General features: G+C 40.6%; 2 protein-coding genes across 4 annotated transcripts in view; both read left to right on the forward strand.

Moving 5' to 3' along the window:
* The first annotated feature begins 812 nt into the window (after window positions 1-812).
* l3mbtl2 (L3MBTL histone methyl-lysine binding protein 2) overlaps window positions 813-20,763 on the forward strand; it is a 29,168-nt gene continuing 9,217 nt past the window's right edge. The window contains exons 1-6 of one of the 2 annotated variants that reach the window (XM_061708976.1): window positions 813-832; window positions 1,306-1,752; window positions 1,830-1,944; window positions 2,104-2,237; window positions 17,790-17,856; window positions 19,687-19,763. In XM_061708976.1, the coding sequence (XP_061564960.1) occupies window positions 1,405-1,752; window positions 1,830-1,944; window positions 2,104-2,237; window positions 17,790-17,856; window positions 19,687-19,763 (741 nt within the window). In that variant the 5' untranslated portion in view covers window positions 813-832; window positions 1,306-1,404. Of the gene's footprint in view, window positions 833-1,305; window positions 1,753-1,829; window positions 1,945-2,103; window positions 2,238-7,124; window positions 7,511-17,789; window positions 17,857-19,686; window positions 19,764-20,763 lie in introns of those variants that run through there. The other variant, XM_061708977.1, reaches the window with a different exon arrangement.
* LOC133419652 (uncharacterized) lies at window positions 11,457-15,758 on the forward strand. 2 transcript variants are annotated; one of them, XM_061708982.1, is made up of 4 exons: window positions 11,457-12,685; window positions 13,877-13,951; window positions 14,117-14,417; window positions 14,550-15,758. In XM_061708982.1, the coding sequence occupies exons 1-4, from the start codon at window positions 12,446-12,448 to the stop codon at window positions 15,257-15,259; spliced, it is 1,326 nt and encodes a 441-aa protein (XP_061564966.1). In that variant the 5' UTR covers window positions 11,457-12,445; the 3' UTR covers window positions 15,260-15,758. The 2 variants fall into 2 exon arrangements, with proteins under 2 accessions (XP_061564966.1, XP_061564965.1); XM_061708981.1 differs by having other exon boundaries at window positions 14,117-15,758.

A 20,763-nucleotide genomic window follows, 5' to 3' on the forward strand; every position in this document is an offset into this window, starting at 1 on the left:
AGCTGTGAAACTGGGTCTGAGACATCACTTCATCTTCCAACATGACAAGGATCCTAAACACACCTCCCTCTTGGTGAAGAACTATCTCCAGACGACCGAAGGGAATGTCATTGAATGGCCTGCACAAAGCTCTGACTTAAATCCAATAGAAAATCTGTGGGGTGACCTAAAGAAACATGTCCATGCCAGGCACCCATCAAATCTAGAGGAACTGGAGAGATTTGCCAAAGAAGAATGGGCCAGGATTCCTCAAATGAAGTGTGAGAGACTTGTTGTAAACTACAACAAACGTCTGCAGGCAGTAATACAGCAAAAAGGATACACAATTGACTATTAGGGTGTGGGGGGCTAATAATTTTGACCCTGGTAGTTTTTGTGTTTTGTACAATATCTTCATTTCTGAGTGGAATATAAAATAGTGTAAGCATCCAAAATAAAACTACGAAGTCTACAAAAAGCTGTGTTCAGTTTATTTTGCTCTGGTTAATATCACTTGGAAAACAAGCACTAAGTAAGGGGGGGTAATAAAATCGTCCTCAACTGTGTATATATATATATATATATATATATATATATATATATATGTGTGTGTGTGTATATATATGTTATTTTATATATATATATATGTGTGTGTGTGTATATATATGTTATTTTATATATATATATATATATATATATATATATATATATATACACACAGACATATATGTGTGTGTGTGTATTATCAAGAGCACTATGAAGTGGGAAGCTGCGCTCCACACCAGCAGGTGGCAGCATAGCGCCAATATTCCAACATTGCAAAAAATACACAAAGAAGGTTAAATGATGACAGGTAACCACACTGCAGTGCAGGGTCGCTCTGGCTAAAAACCTTAGATTTAAACACTTCTTAGTTGTTACATGTTACAAATCAACCGCCTTGGCATTATTATACTCACTATGTAATCATTGAACGTAACAAAGTGTAAATGACTGGTTGGTAATTTGACAGAGATGTGCAGCACAGATAGCATTTAGCTCGCATGTACAGCAGCTGTTTGTGTCTTATTACCAAGTTATGAGCATGTAACATGTTACATTCACTTAAACTCACATTAGATGTGCTACTTCGTTCACTAGATGAACACGTACCTTGCATCTTTTAAGTAAAAGATTGTGTTTCTTGCTGGAAATTTTAATATTTATTTGAACCTGATGTTAGTTTCTAGACAAACTGATGCCAGACATTATTACCTCCAGAAAATGTATTTTCTCATAGAAGTGTCTGCGAGTTGTAACATACAATTATCTCTTTCTTTTATTAAGCTCATAGAAGCACAGCATTCATCTCAAAGGAACAAAGGAGCCACTAAAAGCTGGTGATGCAGGACCAAAATATCCTCATATTTTGGTCCTTTCGTTAGGATGCCCCATCACTGCGTAGCCTATGGATGTGGCAAGACTGTGGAAGACGGTGTACCGCTGTTTAAGTTCCCCAAGGACCCAGATGAGTTTCGCAAGTGGGAGAAGCAGGTCCAGCGAACACGCCCACATTGGTTTGCCACACTCAACTCTCATCTCTGCAGTGATCATTTCGGTAAGGAATACTTCGAGGCGCGGCAGCCTACAGGAGCTCTGAAGCTGAGGCAGGGCGCTGCTCCTACGGTGTTCGTCCGTCCACAATGCTGCTGCAAGGGAGTGGGCTGTCGGCGCTGCCGGCCCTCCACCAAACGCCGGAGCCTTACAGCTGAAACAAAAGAGCCTAGAACTAGTGTGAGTAGCAAATGATGTGGGGTGTTGTAATAAGAAAAAGAGGGATTACTGTTTATTATTGTTTTTTTTATTAATAGGGAGAAAACTCTCAAATGGGACCCATGAAGTGTCTTGAGGCTGATGGAGGTAACGAAGAACATCCAACAAAAGGAGGCCTGAAGTCCAAGGACAAAGACACAGATGATAGATCATGTAAGCAACAAACATTGAGCATGCAAAACATTTGAATCCCATCTCTTTGATTTATATTTTAATACTACATGAAGGTGAATCAGAAGTAGTCTTTACTGTGAGAAAATATGTCACATTAGTAAAAATGAAACCATTTGTTTTTACATTTTGTTTTTACAGTAGTTTGTGAGATGTGTGGAACAACTGGGAGTATTAGCACATTCTATTCAAAGACGAAACGATTCTGCAGCACATCCTGCTCACGCTCCTATTCATCAAACTCCAAGAAGTCGTCCATACTGAGACGTCTGCAGGTTAGAGGAAAAACTTTCATCCGTTTATTTAATCTTACACTACTGTTTGAACTATGTTTAGAAACCTTGGGATGGTTCAATTAATGATGTTGCTTTATTTAAATCTGTAGATTTACTGCGGCTTTTGGGAGTTTGGTCTGTCAGTAGCCCCTTTTAGATTAACGGATACCCCGTGTTTATTTCCCCAGTTTAGCATGTCACCTGTAATTTTTACATAAACTGAAACACAGTCAGGTGTCGAGCTGCCCCCCCTCAATACCCGGCCTCAGAGAGTACACTTACACACAGGTCTTCTCTGATGGAAAGAGGATGGTGAAGCGAGTCCGCAAGCTCCTCATTCTCAGAGCCGAGGATGATAAACCAGCATATAATGGAAACTGTAAAAGATAGTCCACTGCTGGTGCAACTGATTTCTGAATAGATAGATGGGAGTTTTGAAAGAAACCAACTTAAGGTCATTAACATATTGAGAAGCTTTTGAGAGATGTTATATGACGTCAACAAACACAGGAGTGTCAGAGGAAGACTGGAATGGCCATATTTCAAGTTCAAGGGGGGGTGTTTGCAAATCCTGTTGCTATTCAGGGTAGCATGTTTCCAGAACCTGCTCCATCTCAGAGCACACGCCGTCCCTGTGACGCCGTCGTGAACCCTTCGGACTTCTCCGTCACTCCATTTCGCCGCGGGGCAGTACCCCCCGTGACCGCTAATTTGCAATCTTTTCCTGAATGGTTTATCCGACTTTTTCCGGTCACAGGGAATCAAAGAGATAAGGACAACTATTGTGCAAAAAACCAAAACAAAAAAAATCACACATACACGAAGAAAAGAGCGCTGAAAGATCACGACTGCTTCAAACCGGAAACTGGAAATGCGTTGCTACCAAGTGAACCAATCACAGCCCTCTCGGTCTGCGTGTGGTCTGCGTCGCCTCGACGCGTGGTGACAATTTTCGGGAGGTGCACGTCAGTGACGGCGTGTGGTCTGTGTCGATGCAAACCACATGCCGTAGGCACGGCGTCGTTTTGACGCAGAACCATAACTCAAGCTTTACAGTCCTCCTGCAGTGGTCGCAGGTTCGAATCCCGGCCTGCTACCTTTGCTGCATGTCATCCCCATTCTCTCTCCCTCTCTCTGTCTGCAACTTGAATAAAGGCCACAAAATAATCAAAATAACAAAAACAAAATAAAGCCACAAAAAATCTTTAAAAAAAATAAAAGACACCTAGTTTCATCTTCACACTTGTCCTCATTACCTGAACAAAAGATGAGGAAAATATCAAATTACATACATACCGTCATGCCCCAGGTCCTTTTAACAAAAATTGTTTCCTTTTACACATTAAGTCACATTTTGTTTTTGGTAAGATTTTACCAACTTCCACACAATTAGATACATATTACGTCTGAGAAATGGGGTGAAACCCCTTTCTGCTTCTCATCATCTTCCTGCATCTCATAATTTTAAGCAAATATATCGTGACATCCTTCTCCCAGCTCTTTAAGATCCATCTTGGTTTTCCTGAATGTTTTTTCTTTAAGCAGCACAAACCACTTTTGTTCACATTGAAGTATTGGTTTAAATTCATTTAAAGGAACATTTGCTTACTTCTGGTATAAGCAAAAACTAGTAACTTCGGACTCCTGTGTGAGTGGGAAAACTGTTTTACAGCACTATGTCACACATCAACATCAATGAGGTTGACTCACAGAGCTACAGTGGACATCTTGGCAGAGACATCTGACTTAAGATGATATTAAAAGGAAAAAAATTATAGTGAATGAGCAAAAGTAAATAATAGGCAGTCATAAAAGTGATGTAACCTCCACACCAACAGGGGAGCCCCACTGAACTGCAAAAAGTTTTTTGTGCTGCTTTCAGGAGACGTGATCTTTTTTTAAAAGCTGTCACCGTTTTCTGAGCTCTTAATGAAATGTCTGTGACATAAGTCGAAATACAACCATGATACAGTACAGAATTAACTTTTTTTTAAATTTCTTTCAAGATATTTTCATATAAACTAGTTTTAGGGGATGAAATCGGCCATCTCCACTCCAGCCCATCCAGGGGGTGTGGCTCATATGAAATCACTATTACAGCTTTGCAGAGTGAAAGGGGAGTGGTAGCATAGTGGTTACAGAGGAGGGCTGGAGTCTGGAGGTTCAAGCCCCTGGATTGCAACCAAGGTCAACCTGAGCAAGGCCCTTAACACATACTGCTCCCCGGGTGCCGTGCCATTGCAAGGTAGACCACTCTTCCTAGTTTGACTAGAAATGGGTTAAGATAAGATAAGATATCCTTTATTTTCTCCCTCAGTGGGGACACTTATTTTGTTGTCAGCAGTACACTTAGCACACACATGCAAGGGGAGGGGTAAAAAGACTGAAAAGTCAGAAATAAAAAATATATAAAAAAAACAAAAAAATACATATAAAATATGTATAATCACAGAATATGAACAGTTTATACAGCTGGTTGAAAGAAGAAACGGTGCAGAAAAAGCAGGTGTTGTGAGGTGGACTGGCAGATTGGCAGATATTGCACATCTTATATTATTGCACATCTTATTGTCATATTATTGTCCACTGGCTACTGAGAGCAGGCCTGGTTATACAGTCTGATGGCAGCGGGGAGGAAGGACCTGCGATGCCTCTCGGTGGTGCATCGTGGGCAGTGGTGGACAGTAACGGAGTAAATTTACTTGAGTACTGTACTTAAGTACATATCCAGAGGATTTGTACTTTACTTGAGTATTAGATTTCTTTGGTACTTATTACTCTTACTTGAATACATTTCCAAGACAAATATTTTTACTTTTACTCGAGTAAATTTCTAGGAAGGCTGAAAAGTACTCGTTACTTTCAGGTCTGCTCTTTTTTCTTCTTCCCTAAAATCCTATTTTTAGACGGATATTGGGAGACAGGCACAGAGACTGACATTGGGAGACAGGCACGGAGACAGCCAAGACAGACATGGGGAGACAGTGTGTTATGCTCTATATTGCTATATTGTACTGGTACATGTCCTTCCTGTAAAGGTAAGTGACTTCAACATTGAGTTATTGAAAGCAGAGATGTAGTTTTTTGTAAAGCAGTGGTCTTTGAGGGGGATCCAGACTTAGTTGGATGGTGCAGGTTCATTTGGTTTCAGTTCATGATTGTTAATAAACTCTGCATCATCTGCTGTCCTCTTATGATCCCATTCATTTGATTTGTTTTTGGTGTTTCTGCAGGTTTTATATAACATTGTGGTTCTAAAAGCAGCACATCAGTGCAGCTGGTTTCAAAGAGTTAATTCTCAGAAACAAGAGTTAAAAGATCCTTAAATGAATTTAGAAAAAATATAGTAATTTACTGATGTGGAAAATAAGAAATGTACTCTTACTCTTACTTTTACTTAAAGTAAATTTAAAAGCATTTACTTTTGGATACTTAAGTACCTTTAAAAGCAAGTACTTTTCTACTCTTACTCGAGTAATATTTTGACTGAGCTACTTTTACTTGTAACGGAGTAAATTTTGACCAGTAGTATTTGTACTCTTACTCAAGTACTGGGGTCGAGTACTCTGTCCACCTCTGATCGTGGGTGACGAAGCCGGTCACTGATGGAGCTCTGACAGTCTCATGAAGGGGGTGGGAGACATTGTCCATGATGGAGGACAGCTTAGCCCCCATCCTCCTCTCCCCCACCACCTCCACCCGGTCCAGACTGCAGCCCAGGACAGAGCCGGCTTTCCTCACCACCTTGTCCAGTCTCTTCCTCTCTTCCTCCTTAAATGCAGAGAATAATATTTCCCCATTGTGGGATTTACTAAAAAAATAAAAATAATAAAAAATGTACAGTAAATTACAACAAAATGCTTCCAAAACACATTTCTGACACCAACAAAATGTGAGATGAGAACATAATCACATCTGGATCTGTGGTGTCACAGTAGCTTGCAAATCTGAATTACATATTTTCAGACTTGGACAGTTTCAAAAAAATTAGAGGATTATATTACTTTTAAAGCAAAAATTAATAAATCATAAAAATACCAAAAATCTGTTGTCCCCCTTACTGCCCCCGTCGTCATGTGTAAAGGCTGATTTATGGTTCCGCGTTCCAACGCAGAGCCTACGGCGTACCATACGGCGTAGGCTCTGCGTCGATTTAACGCGGACCATAATTCAGGCTTAATAGCAGGGGTGGAAAGTAACAAAGTACATTTACTCACGTTACTGTAATTGAGTACTTTTTAGGAGTAATTTGTAATTTTCTAAGTAGTTTTTGAAATAAGTAATTTTTACTTTTACTCGAGTACATTTTGACCCAAGTATTTTACTTTGCTACATTTGAACCCCCTCACGTTACTGAGTACAAAATTTATGGTGAAAAAATTAAATGCGGGCAGAAACCAGCCACGAAAACAACAAAAACCCTTGGCCAAACTTGGAAGACTTATTCGCGTTCAAACGCACAAAAGGCAACAACATTATAATGCAGTGTAAAATGTGCCTGCCCGGCAGAGCGGAGCTTTCAGCCTTCAAGACATCAACATCTAAAAAAATGTACTCGAACAAGTGTGGATGTGTACTTTAATATGCCTCGAAGTTGATTACTTTGATTCGTGACTCATCCTTTTTTTTGCATTAAATAACTGAAAGTAACTTTTACTCAAATTACATTTTAAATGAAGTACTTTTGTACTTTTACTCGAGTAAATTTTTAGATGAGTACTTTTACTTTTACTTTGAGTAGGATTTAAGCAGAGTAAAGATACTTTTACTCAATTACTATTTTTCAGTACTTTTTCCACCTCTGCTTAATAGTGACCACAAGGCGGCAGTATTCTCTATAAATCACGCATCCAGGCTGCAGGGAAAAAAAAGGTAGCAGAAGAAGAGGAGGCTGGACCGCGCCGGACTTTAAATCCTTGCACGCTGTCCGGTTCTGCTTGCTTCGTCCTGAACGGTCCCGGAGGTTCGTCCGGATGGGTTACTACTCCTGCTGCGTCAGCAGGTGCTCCTCCACCAAACGCGCCCACGTGTTGCTGCACCGGTTCCCCCTCAGCGACCCGGAGCGACTGAGTCTATGGCTGTCCGTCCTGAACCTGGATGTAAACACCCCCCTGCACGTCCTCAGAAATCTGTTCGTGTGCCAGAAGCATTTCCACCCCGACGACTACAACGCGAGTCGCCGCGGGCCGCTCCTGCAAAACACCGCGGTGCCGATCCCCTTCTCCCGCAGTCCCGCCTCACAGGCAGGGGGAGGAGACCACCTGGACCCGCTGGTGAGTGCTGGAGACCGCAGGGACAAACACTTCCCAATCAAGTGATTAAAGAGCACATTGCAGGTTAGGGTTTTTTCAAAAATTATTCCTGACCTTATGTGAAAATGACTATGTGAGAAGTTAATGTAGGATTTAATATGTTTTACAAGACATAAGGGCACGTATTCAGAGGAAAAAGTGGCTGATTTTAGCAAAGCTCCTAAAAACTAGGGATGGGCGGTGTGGACTAAGAAATGTATCAAGATAATTTCTGGCATTTATCCCGATGACGATAAAAAAAATACCAATTCAACTCCACCTTTGTAACTATAAATCTATCACCACATTCAGTCTTTGGACCCCCCAAATCACTGCTCTAAAAGAATACTAAATGCTACTAAACTACACCAATTATATTGAATTGATGAAAACCAATTAAATGAGTTACACCTGTACTGCAAAACTGGAATGACTCAGATCTCCCAGATTCTTTCTTTCTTTCTTTCTTTCTTTCTTTCTTTCTTTCTTTTTTCAGGCTCATATCTTTCTTTCTTTCTTTCAGGCTCATATCTTTCTTTCTTTCTTTTTTCAGGCTCATATATTTCTTTCTTTCTTTTTTCAGGCTCATATATTTCTTTCTTTCTTTCAGGCTCATATCTTCCTTCCTTCCTTCCTGTACGTTGTGCGTGGATTTAACACAGAACCATAAATCTGACTTTACACAAAAACGTCATCAACGGGAATTTATCGTTTTTACCGCGAGATGACAAATTCTTACCGTGGGGAATTTTTTTGACGGTATATCGTGAACGGTAAAATATCGCCCATTCCTACTAAAAACCCTCTTTTTTTCGAACACCGCATCATATGACGTAGCAGGAGGGAGACGTCTCCACAGCTCTGCCCCATCTTACTGCGCAGTCGTAGGTAGGAGTGAGTGAGCGGTCGTGTCTAGTGAGTTGGTCTGTTTTCGGTAGTATTGCATTTATTTATCATCATCGTCATGGTCAATTATTGTGTTTGTGCTGGTTGCACAAACTCCAACCTGTCAGGACATAGGGCCCACCGTTTTCCTAACAGGAAAAAGAGCGGGGCTCTCTTTCGTGCCTGGGTGCGTTTTGTACAGGTGAAGAGGCGGGACTTCACTTCAGTCTCTTTCTGGGCGTGACGTCACGGCTGTGTCCGTGCACTCCATGATGGATGTATTATATTATTAATACATTATTAATATATGTAATACTATACATTCATTAATACATAATATTAATACTCGCGTCATTGCCCCGGGGCATGATGGGAGGCCCCAGAGCATCATGGGAGGTGACTCAACTGCGCATGCTCTATGGGCCCCTTAACACGGAAGTAAACCTGGAAGTCAGGAACTTTTTCGGCGTATGCGCCAGGCGAGCAACTTCCATTGAAATGAATGGCGGCTGTTTTGCGGTCTTACATCCAGTAATATAATAGATCCATGGTTCATTGCTGTAAGGCAACTTAGCTAGCTTGTAAACACCCTCAGCTTATAAGGCATAATGGCTAACGTTAGCTAACGTTAGCAATGCATTTTGCTAATATACTGTATGGTTTACATATGAGATGGCATAATTGGTAACCTAAGTTGGTTAACATTAGAACCCTGAAGTCTAGTTACAACTTGGTGACTTTTTCCTTTTTAAAGAAGCTTGACTTTTGTTTACTACCTCCAACAGGGGATGTGAGACTGAGTCTTGTCGTTTGTTTATTTCATTATATATTATGAATATTGGCCTTTAGTGAAACATCTCTTATTTGTTTTGGTTAAATCAGCATGTACCCAAAGTGTCCAAGAGCGTCATATGTATGCATACTATATATATGTGTCAGGTTCAAACAACCTAGAACATCAAAAACATAATACCAAAGAGAGAAAGACAAGAGGTTAATTTTTTACTGGCAAGGCAAGTTTATTTGTAAAGCACAATTCTACACAAGGTAATTCGAAGTGCTTTACATAAACATTAAAAGCGGCAAGACACAATTAATCAGTAAATAACAAATAAAATGATAAAAGAGGTAAAATAATAAAAAGAAAAAGTTGTTCAAAAGTAAGGGGAGTAGAGTACAGCTGGTAAGTATTTAATTTAAGAGTATGCTTCAGTAAACGGTAATGTTTTTAGGCCTGATTTAAAGGAGCTGACAGTTTGTTCCACAGGTGCTCTCACAAAAACAACTCCAGAGGTCACTGTAGTATATATTTATGCGTATTTCAATGAAAATTCAGTTCCTACATTATTTTCCTACACATTGATTCACAGGGGTCTCCAACCTGCAATATGCTCTTTAAAGGAAAAAGCCTAAACGAGAAGAATATTTTTGTTGTTGTACTGTTTTCTTGGTTTTCTAGCGCCCCCTCTTGTCCTGTACCTGTATGCATTTCTTTTTTGCACACCTGTATTGTTACCTGTTTTAAGAAATACAAATTTTTTATATATATATTTGGAAAGGACCATGAGTTGTAAAAGAGATGGGGGGGAAAAAAAAAAAAAAAAACTCTTCATGAGGTTTTAAATTTTAGTTTCTCTCTAAAACAAAGTTAATCCAAGGAGACTTTTCACTATTGTAAGCGCAGGAATATGAAACTTGTGTATTTCTCTTGTAAATTCAGGTCGTCGCTTTTGACTGAACTCTTAATTTCTAGACACATTTATGTTCTTTCGTACTCTTATTTATATATATATATATATATATATCGTCCGCCGCTTATCCGTTCCCGGGTCGCGGGGGCAGCCGCCTCAGCAGGGATGCCCAGACTTCCCTCACCCCAGACACTTCCTCCAGCTCTTCCGGGGGGAGTCCGAGGCGTTCCCAGGCCAGCCGAGAGACATAGTCTCTCCAGCGTGTCCTGGGTCTTCCCCGAGGTCTCCTCCCGGTGGGACATGCCTGGAACACCTCCCTAGGGAGGCGTCCAGGAGGATCCGGTACAGATGCCCAAGCCACCTCAGCTGACTCCTCTCAATGTGGAGGAGCAGCGGTTCGACTCCGAGCTCCTCCCGGGTGACCGAACTCCTCACCCTCTCTCTAAGGGAGCGTCCAGCCACCCTGCGGAGGAAACTCATCTCGGCCGCTTGTATCCGCGATCTTGTCCTTTCGGTCACAACCCAGAGAGAGTTCATGACCATAGGTGAGGGTAGGGGCGTAGATTGACCGGTAAATCGAGAGCTTCGCCTTTCGACTCTGCTCCTTCTTCACCACGACGGTCCGGTACATCGACCGCATAACTGCGGACGCTGCACCGATCCGTCTGTCAATCTCGTGTGTGTGTGTGTGTGTGTGTGTGTGTGTGTGTGTGTGTGTGTGTGTGTGTGTGTGTGTGTGTGTGTGTGTGTGTGTGTGTGTGTGTGTGTGTGTGTGTGTGTGTGTGTGTGTGTGTGTGTGTGTGTGTGTGTGTGTGTGTGTGTGTGTGTGTGTGTACACAGCAACAGTGAAGGTGTTACATGAGACCAATGCACATTGAATTTGTTGGGCGGTTTTGTTTGTTTTTTAAGGATAATTAAAATATCTTTAAGATTCTGTTAACTCTCTAAATCTTCTATATAATTAAGGGTCTCATCTTTGAAACAAAGGTAATGGTAACTCTGTAATCATTGACAGGAAAAGGTCTTAAGAGGTCATTTCACCCTGCCCCAAACCTAAAACCGATGCCCTAAAAAGAACAGTAAGTACAGAGAATTATACAGGGCAGTTACTTACTGGAATATACTTCCAGAACATCTTATTTCAACTAGTGGCAGAGTTGGCTTCAAGGGGAGACTAAGAAAGGAAGTTCAAAAGTTGTTTTAGTTTGTGTCTAATGGCTTTAGCTTATTGATTTTAATTGAGTTTTATTTTTTATTTTTTTTTCATTTTCGTTTTTTTTCATTTAGGAAAATTCATTTTATTTTTTTTCATTGTTTTCTGCTTATTATTATCTTTAGTTTTTATTTGTTTTTGTCTGTTTAACTAACATTTTATATTGTACTGTAAAAGTTTTATAGAAATGTATACACAAATCCAGCAAAAACCGGAAGTCGAGCGGCCGCTATTACTGCGGTGGCGGCTCCCTGCTAGGCTCTATTTGTAATTCAGCGCTTTTGAATAAAACGGTCCCCAAAAGTGTGGTGCTCGAAGTGTCCTGATAAGGTGGTGGTATGCACAGACTCAATAGCGGTATTAGAAAGTATAAAATCAACAACAACGTGCAGAGAAGACTTACTCATCGATATTTCTCACAGTTTATTAAGATTACACAGATGTGGCATAGATGTTCTGTTGGGTACCAGCACATGAGGGAGTAACAGGGAACGAGGGTGCTGATAAACTAGCAAAAATGGCTCTACATAAGGAAATAACATTACCAGTTCCACTAGGAAAAGGAGAAGGTAAAGCAATAATTAAAAAGAAAGGAATGGAAATATGGCAGAAAAGGTGGGAGGAAGATCAGAAAGGACAGGGATATCGCAAAATACAAAAGACTATAATAACAAAATTATACTGAAAGGAACAGAAGGGAGGAAACAGTTATAACAAGACTCAGACTGGACCACACAGGACTAAATGGCACCTTGCATGTAATGGGAAAAAGGGATAGTGATAAATGTGAGAACTGTGGAATAAAAGAAAACGGTGAACATATCCTAATGCACTGTAACAGGTATAAAATAGAAAGAGAAAGGCTACAGGAAAAAGTGAGAGAGGCAGGACGTGAGTGGAATTTGAAGGGGATACTGGGAACAGAGGGAGAGGGGGTTGAAATCACCAGAAAGGCACTAATTCATTTCCTAAAAAACACTAGGCTGATAAACAGAATTTAAACCGGACTAAATGAAATAATTTCACACACTCTTGTACAGTAGGTGGCGGTATGCACCTGAAAGTTGCTTGCGATCCGCCAATAAACTGAGAGAAGAAGAAGAAGAAGAAGAGTGCTCGAAGTTCAAAATGTCTCGGAATTCGGGGAGGACTTGTGCCGTTCTTGGCTGTTCAAACAGTAGTGGTAAACTACAAATTTGGAAAAAGAATTTATGCAAAACACACAGTCCGTTACTGAACGAAGACTGTGCTTGTGCCAGACCATACGGATTGCACAGATTTCCTGGTCGTGCCGAGGACCAAGGTGTTCGCCAGAGGTGGATAAAAAACATCCACAGAAAGGACTTTGTCCCCAATAAAAACAGTACGGTAAGTATTTACAAATTGTCATTGTCACAGCTAACTTTAACCGTTACTCGCTAGCCATGTAACGCTAATGCTAACAACGCTAATCCTGTGCAACTCAGAAATCAGTTTCCGAGCCGGTGTTCACGACTTTCAGTCCAAGTTTGTCACAGTGCATGGAACATACTGATGCCTGCCACAGACGGGTGTCTTAATATCAATATATGAACCCCAACACCTTAGGTTACAGTTAAAATAGTCTAACATTAATGTTAGAGCGCTTAGCTTAACATTAGCCATGGGGCGCCGGTGTTTACATAGCAGCTTCACTTGAATGAAAGTGAGAATGACAAAGTGTAAGAACTACGTGTTTCACAAAACACTGATGTAATAGTGCAAAACATGATTAAAAGTTAAGAGTAATCGTTCACTCAGTAAGTCGCCATAACGTTACTGCTGTCATGTCAGGCGTGTTTATGTTAGTGCAGTCAGGCTTGGAGGACTACATTGCACTTTTCCTTGTCTGAAGTTACTCTCATGTTCAGAGTAGAACGGGATGCAGTTTCACTCACTGTACAGTGTCTTGGGTGCTTGCCCGAAATAAACTACATAGGAATAAATACTCGTAAAAAACTGCTTTACATTTACCAGCCACAGTAACGAATACATGTAACACACCAATAATCATTCATGCATCAATAATCATTCCTCTGACAATTGTTGCATAAAAATACTTTAGGTTTGAGTAATTTGTGGCTAAGCCCTGTGTACTTTAACTTAAATGACAATCTCATTGAGTGACATTGACATTTCACTATTACACGTTTTGTATTTTTATTTTTTTACTTTACTAATACTTACTAAGTAGTAAAGTAAAGCACAAGTAAAAGTAAATTATAGTTACATGCGTCAACATGCTGTCGACTGTAAGTCCAGTGATTATCAGCTGATTATCTGATATCTGGTCTGACATTTTTCTAATAGTTGGGTTTAGTGTTGTTGTTTTTTTTGTTTGTTCCTATCTGATCAATAATGAAATGAATTACATTTAAAATGATCGATATGAAAATGATGATAACTGATGCTGAAATTATTTATTTAAAGAGTATATTAATTATGTTTTTTGTTATTTTGGTCACTGCAGTAATGTCGTGACCAATATTTTACATAATAACTATATGTGGCCACTCCTCATCATTCTCTCCCACTCTCAAGGTGTGTGGAATACACTTCCCTGATGGCAGACCAACGAAGGAACACCCATACCCTTCATTGCATATGGGATATTGTGTAAGTTTTTTGTGTAAATTTTTCTCTGAATAACTAACAGTTTTATTAATTGCCTCCACAATATAAAATTTAAGAAGAGATTCCAATTGATTTGCTCTCCAATATGTTGGTTTTTGTATTTTACTGTTTTTCAAAGATTTTTTCTGTTTCCATGTGCTTCCTCAGAAAGCAGCGCTGTCATCTGGAAGACCACCCCCAAAGAGAAGACGTCATGAGCCCGTAACAGACAACACATCACATGACGAACATGAAGGAATGGATTCTGGAGCTGAAATTAATGTCACCAATTTGGTAAACCCTCAACCTCTGCAGAAATGTGATGTTGGCATTCAGTGTCCAGATACTACAGATCATAACTATTGTTCCTTCAAGACAACAAAAGACAGTGCTACACAAACTGATCCTGCACCTTCAGTGTCAGCTTATGATCTGGATGACAGAGGCTCAAAGTTTTTCACTGGCCTAGGTATTGACAGTTTTTGGCAACTTTTGTACACCATCATTGCTTTTCTCCCACAGCCAAAAATTATGAAGTTGCCAGTCCATGAACAACTATTATTAGTTTTAATGAGGCTTCGTCTTGGTTTGATGTTTACAGACTTGGGTAAACGGTTTGGGATAAGCAGGAGCACAGCCTGTGAGATCTTCACAATGTGGAGACCAGTACTTGCAAAGTTCATGAGAGAAAAAGTTATTGCTTGGCTGCCTAGAGATACTCTGAAAAGAATAAGACCTCAGTGTTTTAGTGAAAACTATCCAAAAGCGACATGCATCATAGACTGCACAGAAATATTTGTACAAAGGCCGAAGAACCTCAGGAAACGATCACAAACCTACAGGAACTACAAACATCATAACACCTACAAAATTCTATATTGCATAGCCCCCAATGGTTATGTGATGTTTGTGTCAAAACTGTTCGGTGGTAGAGCCAGTGATACTTTTATCACAAAGAACTGTGGTTTTGTTGACCATTTGATTCCCGGTGATCAGATTTTGGCAGATCATGGATTTACAATCACGGATGAACTGCCTCCAGGAGTAACTTTGGCTCTTCCAGCATTTACACGTGGCTGTAAAGAACTCCCAGAGCATCAAGTTACAGAAACGCGCCGCCTGGCCAATGTCAGAATCCATGTTGAACGTGCAATTAGAAGGTTAAAATGTTTCAAAATTTTGAGTAATGTAATCCCTGGTAGGGTAAAACATGTTGATGATATTGTTAGTATTTGTGCAGGCCTGTGTAACCTGCAACCTGAGTTGATTCGGGGGGGAAACTCAGGAAGACAAGGACTTGGAAATAGATGAAGGTAAAGATATTGATGAGCAAGAGGGAGACGGATATTTGTGGGACATTGCAGAGGATATTGAGGAAAACTAAGACTGATGTACAGTATTCTCCACAGGTCATTGGGAGAAAAGATGAGCACACTACATGTAATGTATGTAATGTTTAATATCAGCTGTATTTTGTAAAAAGTTAAATGAACATGTAACATTTCTGAACACCTTTGTCAACGTTTTCCAATAAAACCATAAAAAATGTAGGAATAAGTGAACTAAGATTGAACCAACAACTGTGTTCCATAGATACGTTAAGTGACAGTTGTCATACTTCATTTGTTCTTGTTTCAAAAGTAATATTTGTCATTTTGCTTACAATCATTTTGTCCTTGTTCTCACAGTATATTTTTCTTAGTTCATTTTCTTACAGATTGTTTTCCTTTTTTCCTCCAATTCAATTAACATTGTAATTACAGCTCTGTATTCACTGTTGTCCTCTATAAAGTCAGAATAAAACTACTTGAGTCCACAAACTTTCATTACCCCGTGTGTTATTCTTGTAGCTATTGCTGGTAGGACATGTTCAAAGTAAACCTTCCTCAGGTGGGAGATTTTTTCCTTTGTCCACTCCCTGTTGTAAGGAACATCCACAATGATGTGTTCAGTGGGGCTCCATACCAAGAATTTGCATTTTGTTTTCTTTGCACAATGCATTTCAACTTGTACTTGACAGTAGTAACCCAGTCCAGCCTCTCTCAGAACATATGATCCATTGATGTGTCTTACATCATATTTATTTGATTGGATCATTTGTACCAGGCTGCCATTGTGTGCCTCCAATTTTTTCTGTGTAGGACACTTAATCTCCAGTATTATCTCTGAGTCTATGAGTCCGTCGAGGCTGGCACCGAGCCAGTTCTCTTCCTCATCCACAATGAGACCTGTAGTCTCCACTGTTTGCCCTGTGTTATCCTCCAACCATTTTCTGGCCAAAGGCTCACATGTTTGACCATATTTAGTTGCTTCGTTTCCAATGAACTTGCCATTTAGTTTTCTTTCAATCCAATTGACTGGGTCTCTTTTCTTTGGCACTTTTGATGCTTCGCTACTTGTTATTCTAATTTTTCTTTGGTCTTGCCAGAAATGACAATTCTGGCCCTTTGTTTTTTCTTTGATGTGATCCCTCATATCTTTATCACATTTTACATATTTTTCAAACACTAAATTGCAGAGTTTGCATTTTTGCTCAGCACAATGTTTATGATCTTTGGGAAGTTAATTAGTCTCTCGCACTCATCTGTGGCGTGGCAGTTAACAGGTGATTTAAAATAGTTCCAGGGATTCTGGCCAAGCCAGCCATCTCAGGTGAGGTAAGATGATGTATGACTTGTGCATCATTCATGAATCTTTCTGATGCTACTTTTAAACTTTTATTGGGTGCTTCAGAAGGACCCTGCATGTTTTCTACTGTGTCTGGTACCACATTTTTCCATGTTGACTTATTCCATGCACACAGCTGGTCCGTGCAAGACATCCCAGTCAGATCCTGCCTGACAGCCTCCCTCACCTTGTAGAGGAGAGCTGCGGTGTGGCTGCAGCAGCGCCCTCTGCTCGCCATGCAGTCACAACTAACTTGCACAACTTGGCCATCCTCCCTTCTCACTGTTACATCCACATCATGGTGACAGTGGATGGACTGCGAGTATCTCACTGATCCCCTCAAAATGACACGATTGTCATCTAAATGGCGGTGCAGAATTTGCCCGACCCATCCGGAGCTGAGATAGTTCTGCCCTTCAATTAGAGACCTGTAGTTGCGTTTTTTTTGGTCATCGGACGCCAGGCGATCAATAAAATATTCTTGGATACCTAAAATAAAACAAAACATAAACAGGTGGTGTTGTTTTTTTTTTTTTTTTAATCACGTAGCCTTTCCATAATGATTAAATGTCGCGCTGCTCGCTTTCTAACGTCAGCACAGTGTTTAATCATACACTCCCTTATCTCCCTATTCCTCTATTCTTTCCTGCTTATCGCTCAAACAAATCATTATTTATAAATTAACATCAGCATTAATTTAAGATACCTTCATTAGTTATGGGAGGCCACTGTCTAACATCATCAATCCAGCTATTCATGATGCTGTGTAGAGCGTCAGGTTGCAATAACAGCGCTGCGGTGGCAATAACAGCGCTGCGGTGGCCACCGCAGCTATGGCGCCGCCGCAAGATGGCGGCGCACACAAACCGGTCGCCGGATTAGTGTATATTTGTACTGTTGGACCCCAGGAAGATTAGTTGCTGCTGAGGCAGAAACTAATGGGGATCTGAAATAAATAAATAAATAAATATTGTACCGAGTCTGGGGCAGCATGTTGATAAGGCAACAGTAGTTATCATGATTAACCTATTCTAAACCTAAAACTTGCCAAACTCCCAAAAGAGCTTTCACCGTAGACAGCTTTTAATCAATTGTTAGCGATTTCCTCTTCCCTTGTGCAGTTTGAACTATAAAAAAATGGAGATCTGACCATTTTCTCTTTTTGTTTCCTCAGGGAAGGCCTCCTTCAAAAAAATCTTTTGTGTTGCATAAAGTCAACAAAGCCGTAATAGGAGTCGAAGGTAAAGACACTCACCACAAACCACATGGTTCAAAACTCACTTCAGCGTGTTAGAAAGTCTATTGCAAAAACATACAATCACATACTATCTCATAGTAGAGGCTTTATTTTAATAATCCCTTTATTGGTCAGTATACATGGAAACACACTGACATTTGTCCTCTGCTTTTAACCCATCATTAGTTAGACTAGTAGCAGTGGACTGCCTTTTATTCCGGACGCCCAGGGAGCAATTAGGGTTAAGGGCCTTGCCCACCCAAAGTGGTATATTTTGGTTGCCAAAATATACCACACCAAATATACCGCCGAAGTTGCTTGAACCTGAGTCCTCCAGACCCAAGCCCACCACTGTTACCACTCCCACTTTGACATGCAGACAACACTTGGAGTTTAAAATTGCATGGATGCCAGGTCTGGACTTGGGTACTTACTAGGTTATTATATTTATTATATATGACTCCTTTCTTGTTAGTAAACAGTATGATGTATTTTGGTGGGCGGGGCTTAGCTGGAAGCGTTCACCATAACCTTGGTGCAGCGTTAGCAGCCCTCAGTTAAATAGTTTTGAAAGTTATGGATGAAAATAATACTTGTAAATTTGCTCCATTGGCTTAGTCTGAAGACCTAACATCACTTGATCAGTGGGACCGTGAGTGTTAATAAATTAAATGAACAAACACAGATTAGCCAACCTGTACACTACCACTCAGTGGAGGAATGATTTAATCATTACCCTATTACTGATCTAGTTTGTGGTGAGATGGGCACGATAACCACCGCATGCTATGTAATACACATAACAGTAAATGTATTTTTTTAAAACATACCTGATTTGAAGTGCACACACAAGCACTTTTGATGATTGTTTCTCTCCAGTCTTTTATTGCCTTTAACCAAAGTTATTTTCTGTATTTTTTTTCTTGTTGTTGATGGGGAGTTGTGGCAGAAATGCTGTAAAAATTTAATTTGGAGACATTAGCGGTATTTCTTATCATTCTGGCACCCAACAACACAGGATGACATCTTAAAACTTTTATATAGCCTACTAAACAGCGGCGAATATTCATATTGTCATTCAGGCTTCCTCTGTTTTGCCTCCAGCTACTTGCGTTAACTCATCGTGATGTAAGCCGTGAAAGGGTCTGCATACATCTCTGAAAACATTGGAGGAATATTATCTTGAAAAAGCATCCTCAAATTTGAAACAAGAAGAGCTACTTTACAGCAGACAACAGTAGTATTTCAAAATTGTAGCTTTCAATTGGGACCTTTATCTTCCGCCGTCTCTCCTGATTGTCGGTGCAATCTGCATTTTAAGATACTTTTGTCGTCTCCAATCTGGTTAAGCCTCCACTCGATGTATCTTTGATTAAAAATGGGCAAGAGCCCATCCAAGATCATAATTGTCTAGACTTCGATAGGGACAGTAGTTTGTTTGCAACTGATGAGATTTCACAAAAACACAAATGGAGACAAGAACGAATGTTGAGAAACGTACTGAAGAGAAATTTCTGAGCATGTGCATTTGTGGTTGCATATAGTTTTCCACAAATAAAATATAAATCCACAGGTCTCCTCAGAATAATTTAGCTGCTTTTTTAATCTTTTTGTCAATTCCAGTTTGCGTGCAATAAAAAGACAGAAACAGATTTTTGTGATTATCAGAGCGACTGGATAAAGTTTTCAGCCTGTGTGCTGAGTGACTTGCAGTGATGTGTCCTTCACTGGTATTTGTTGCATTTCTTCCTGATTGTAGAGGCTGTTTAACATAGATGTATGTAAAAAATAAGTTCTTACTCAAAGTTAATGATTCCTACTGTTGGCTCCGTAGGATCTGCTGGTTTTGACTGGGGCACCTACTTGGAGAAGGAAACGTCTCTGGCTGCATCAGTCTCCTGCTTCACACACGTGAGTTCTGTCTACTAAATGCAAGCATACCAACAAATAACAGGTTTTATTTCCGCACACAAAGAACTTTTTATAGCGTCTATTACAACAAAAGTTGTCTCTAGACGCTTTCCAGAGACCCAGAACATAAACCCCCGAGCAGTTATTACATAAACAATGGCAGGTAAAAACTCCCATAGTGGGAGAAAAACCTTAAGCCAAACAGTGGCAAGGAAAAACTCCCCTTTAGGAGGGAAGAAACCTTGAGCAGGACCAGGCTCATAAGGGGGGACCCTCCTGCCGAGGGCCAGACTGGTGGGTCAGGGACGTCAACAGCACAGCAGGCAGGTGGAAGCAGCAACGGGATGACCGGGGGTGGGGACCGCAGGCCAGCACGCAGCTCCCGAAGCTCCGGCCCAATCAGCAAGCCCCAGGTTAGGTGCAGGGTCAGGGAAAGGTTGAGAAGGGCCAGGGCCAGGGAGAGGAGTCTTGAGGGAAAAACCTTCTCCCCCGCCTGATCGGGCCGTTACCCTGCCCCTCTCACTCCCACGCTGCAGGTTCCGGTGTTGTGCATTCAGAGATGCTCTTTGCCACCGGCAGAGGATGCTGCACCATGTACAAAAGAGAAAAAAGAGGGGAAAAAGGGGGGGCCAGCACAAGAAACTACAGGAGCGACTCTAACACACTAGAGTTCACACTACCTAGAGATTTACCAACACCAGCTAGAGGTTTACTAAACACTAACTATAGGCTTTACTAAACAGAAAGGTTTTAAGTTCAGTTTTAAAGGTGGAGGTGGTGTCAGCCTCCTTAACCCAGATTGGAAGTTGGTTCCATAGTAATGGTGCCTGATAGCAGAACGCCCGCCCTCCAAATCTACATTTAGATACTCTAGGAACTACGAGTTTTCCAGTTTATTAACTTAAGTTATTTCACTAAATGCAGGGGGAAAACTGAATTATGTAAGCTGTGGAAAATCTTTAGCGTTTACATGTTGTTTAATGTAGCTACGATTAGGACA

Source organism: Cololabis saira, chromosome 19, assembly GCF_033807715.1.
Source record: "Cololabis saira isolate AMF1-May2022 chromosome 19, fColSai1.1, whole genome shotgun sequence".
Lineage (NCBI taxonomy): Eukaryota > Metazoa > Chordata > Actinopteri > Beloniformes > Belonidae > Cololabis > Cololabis saira.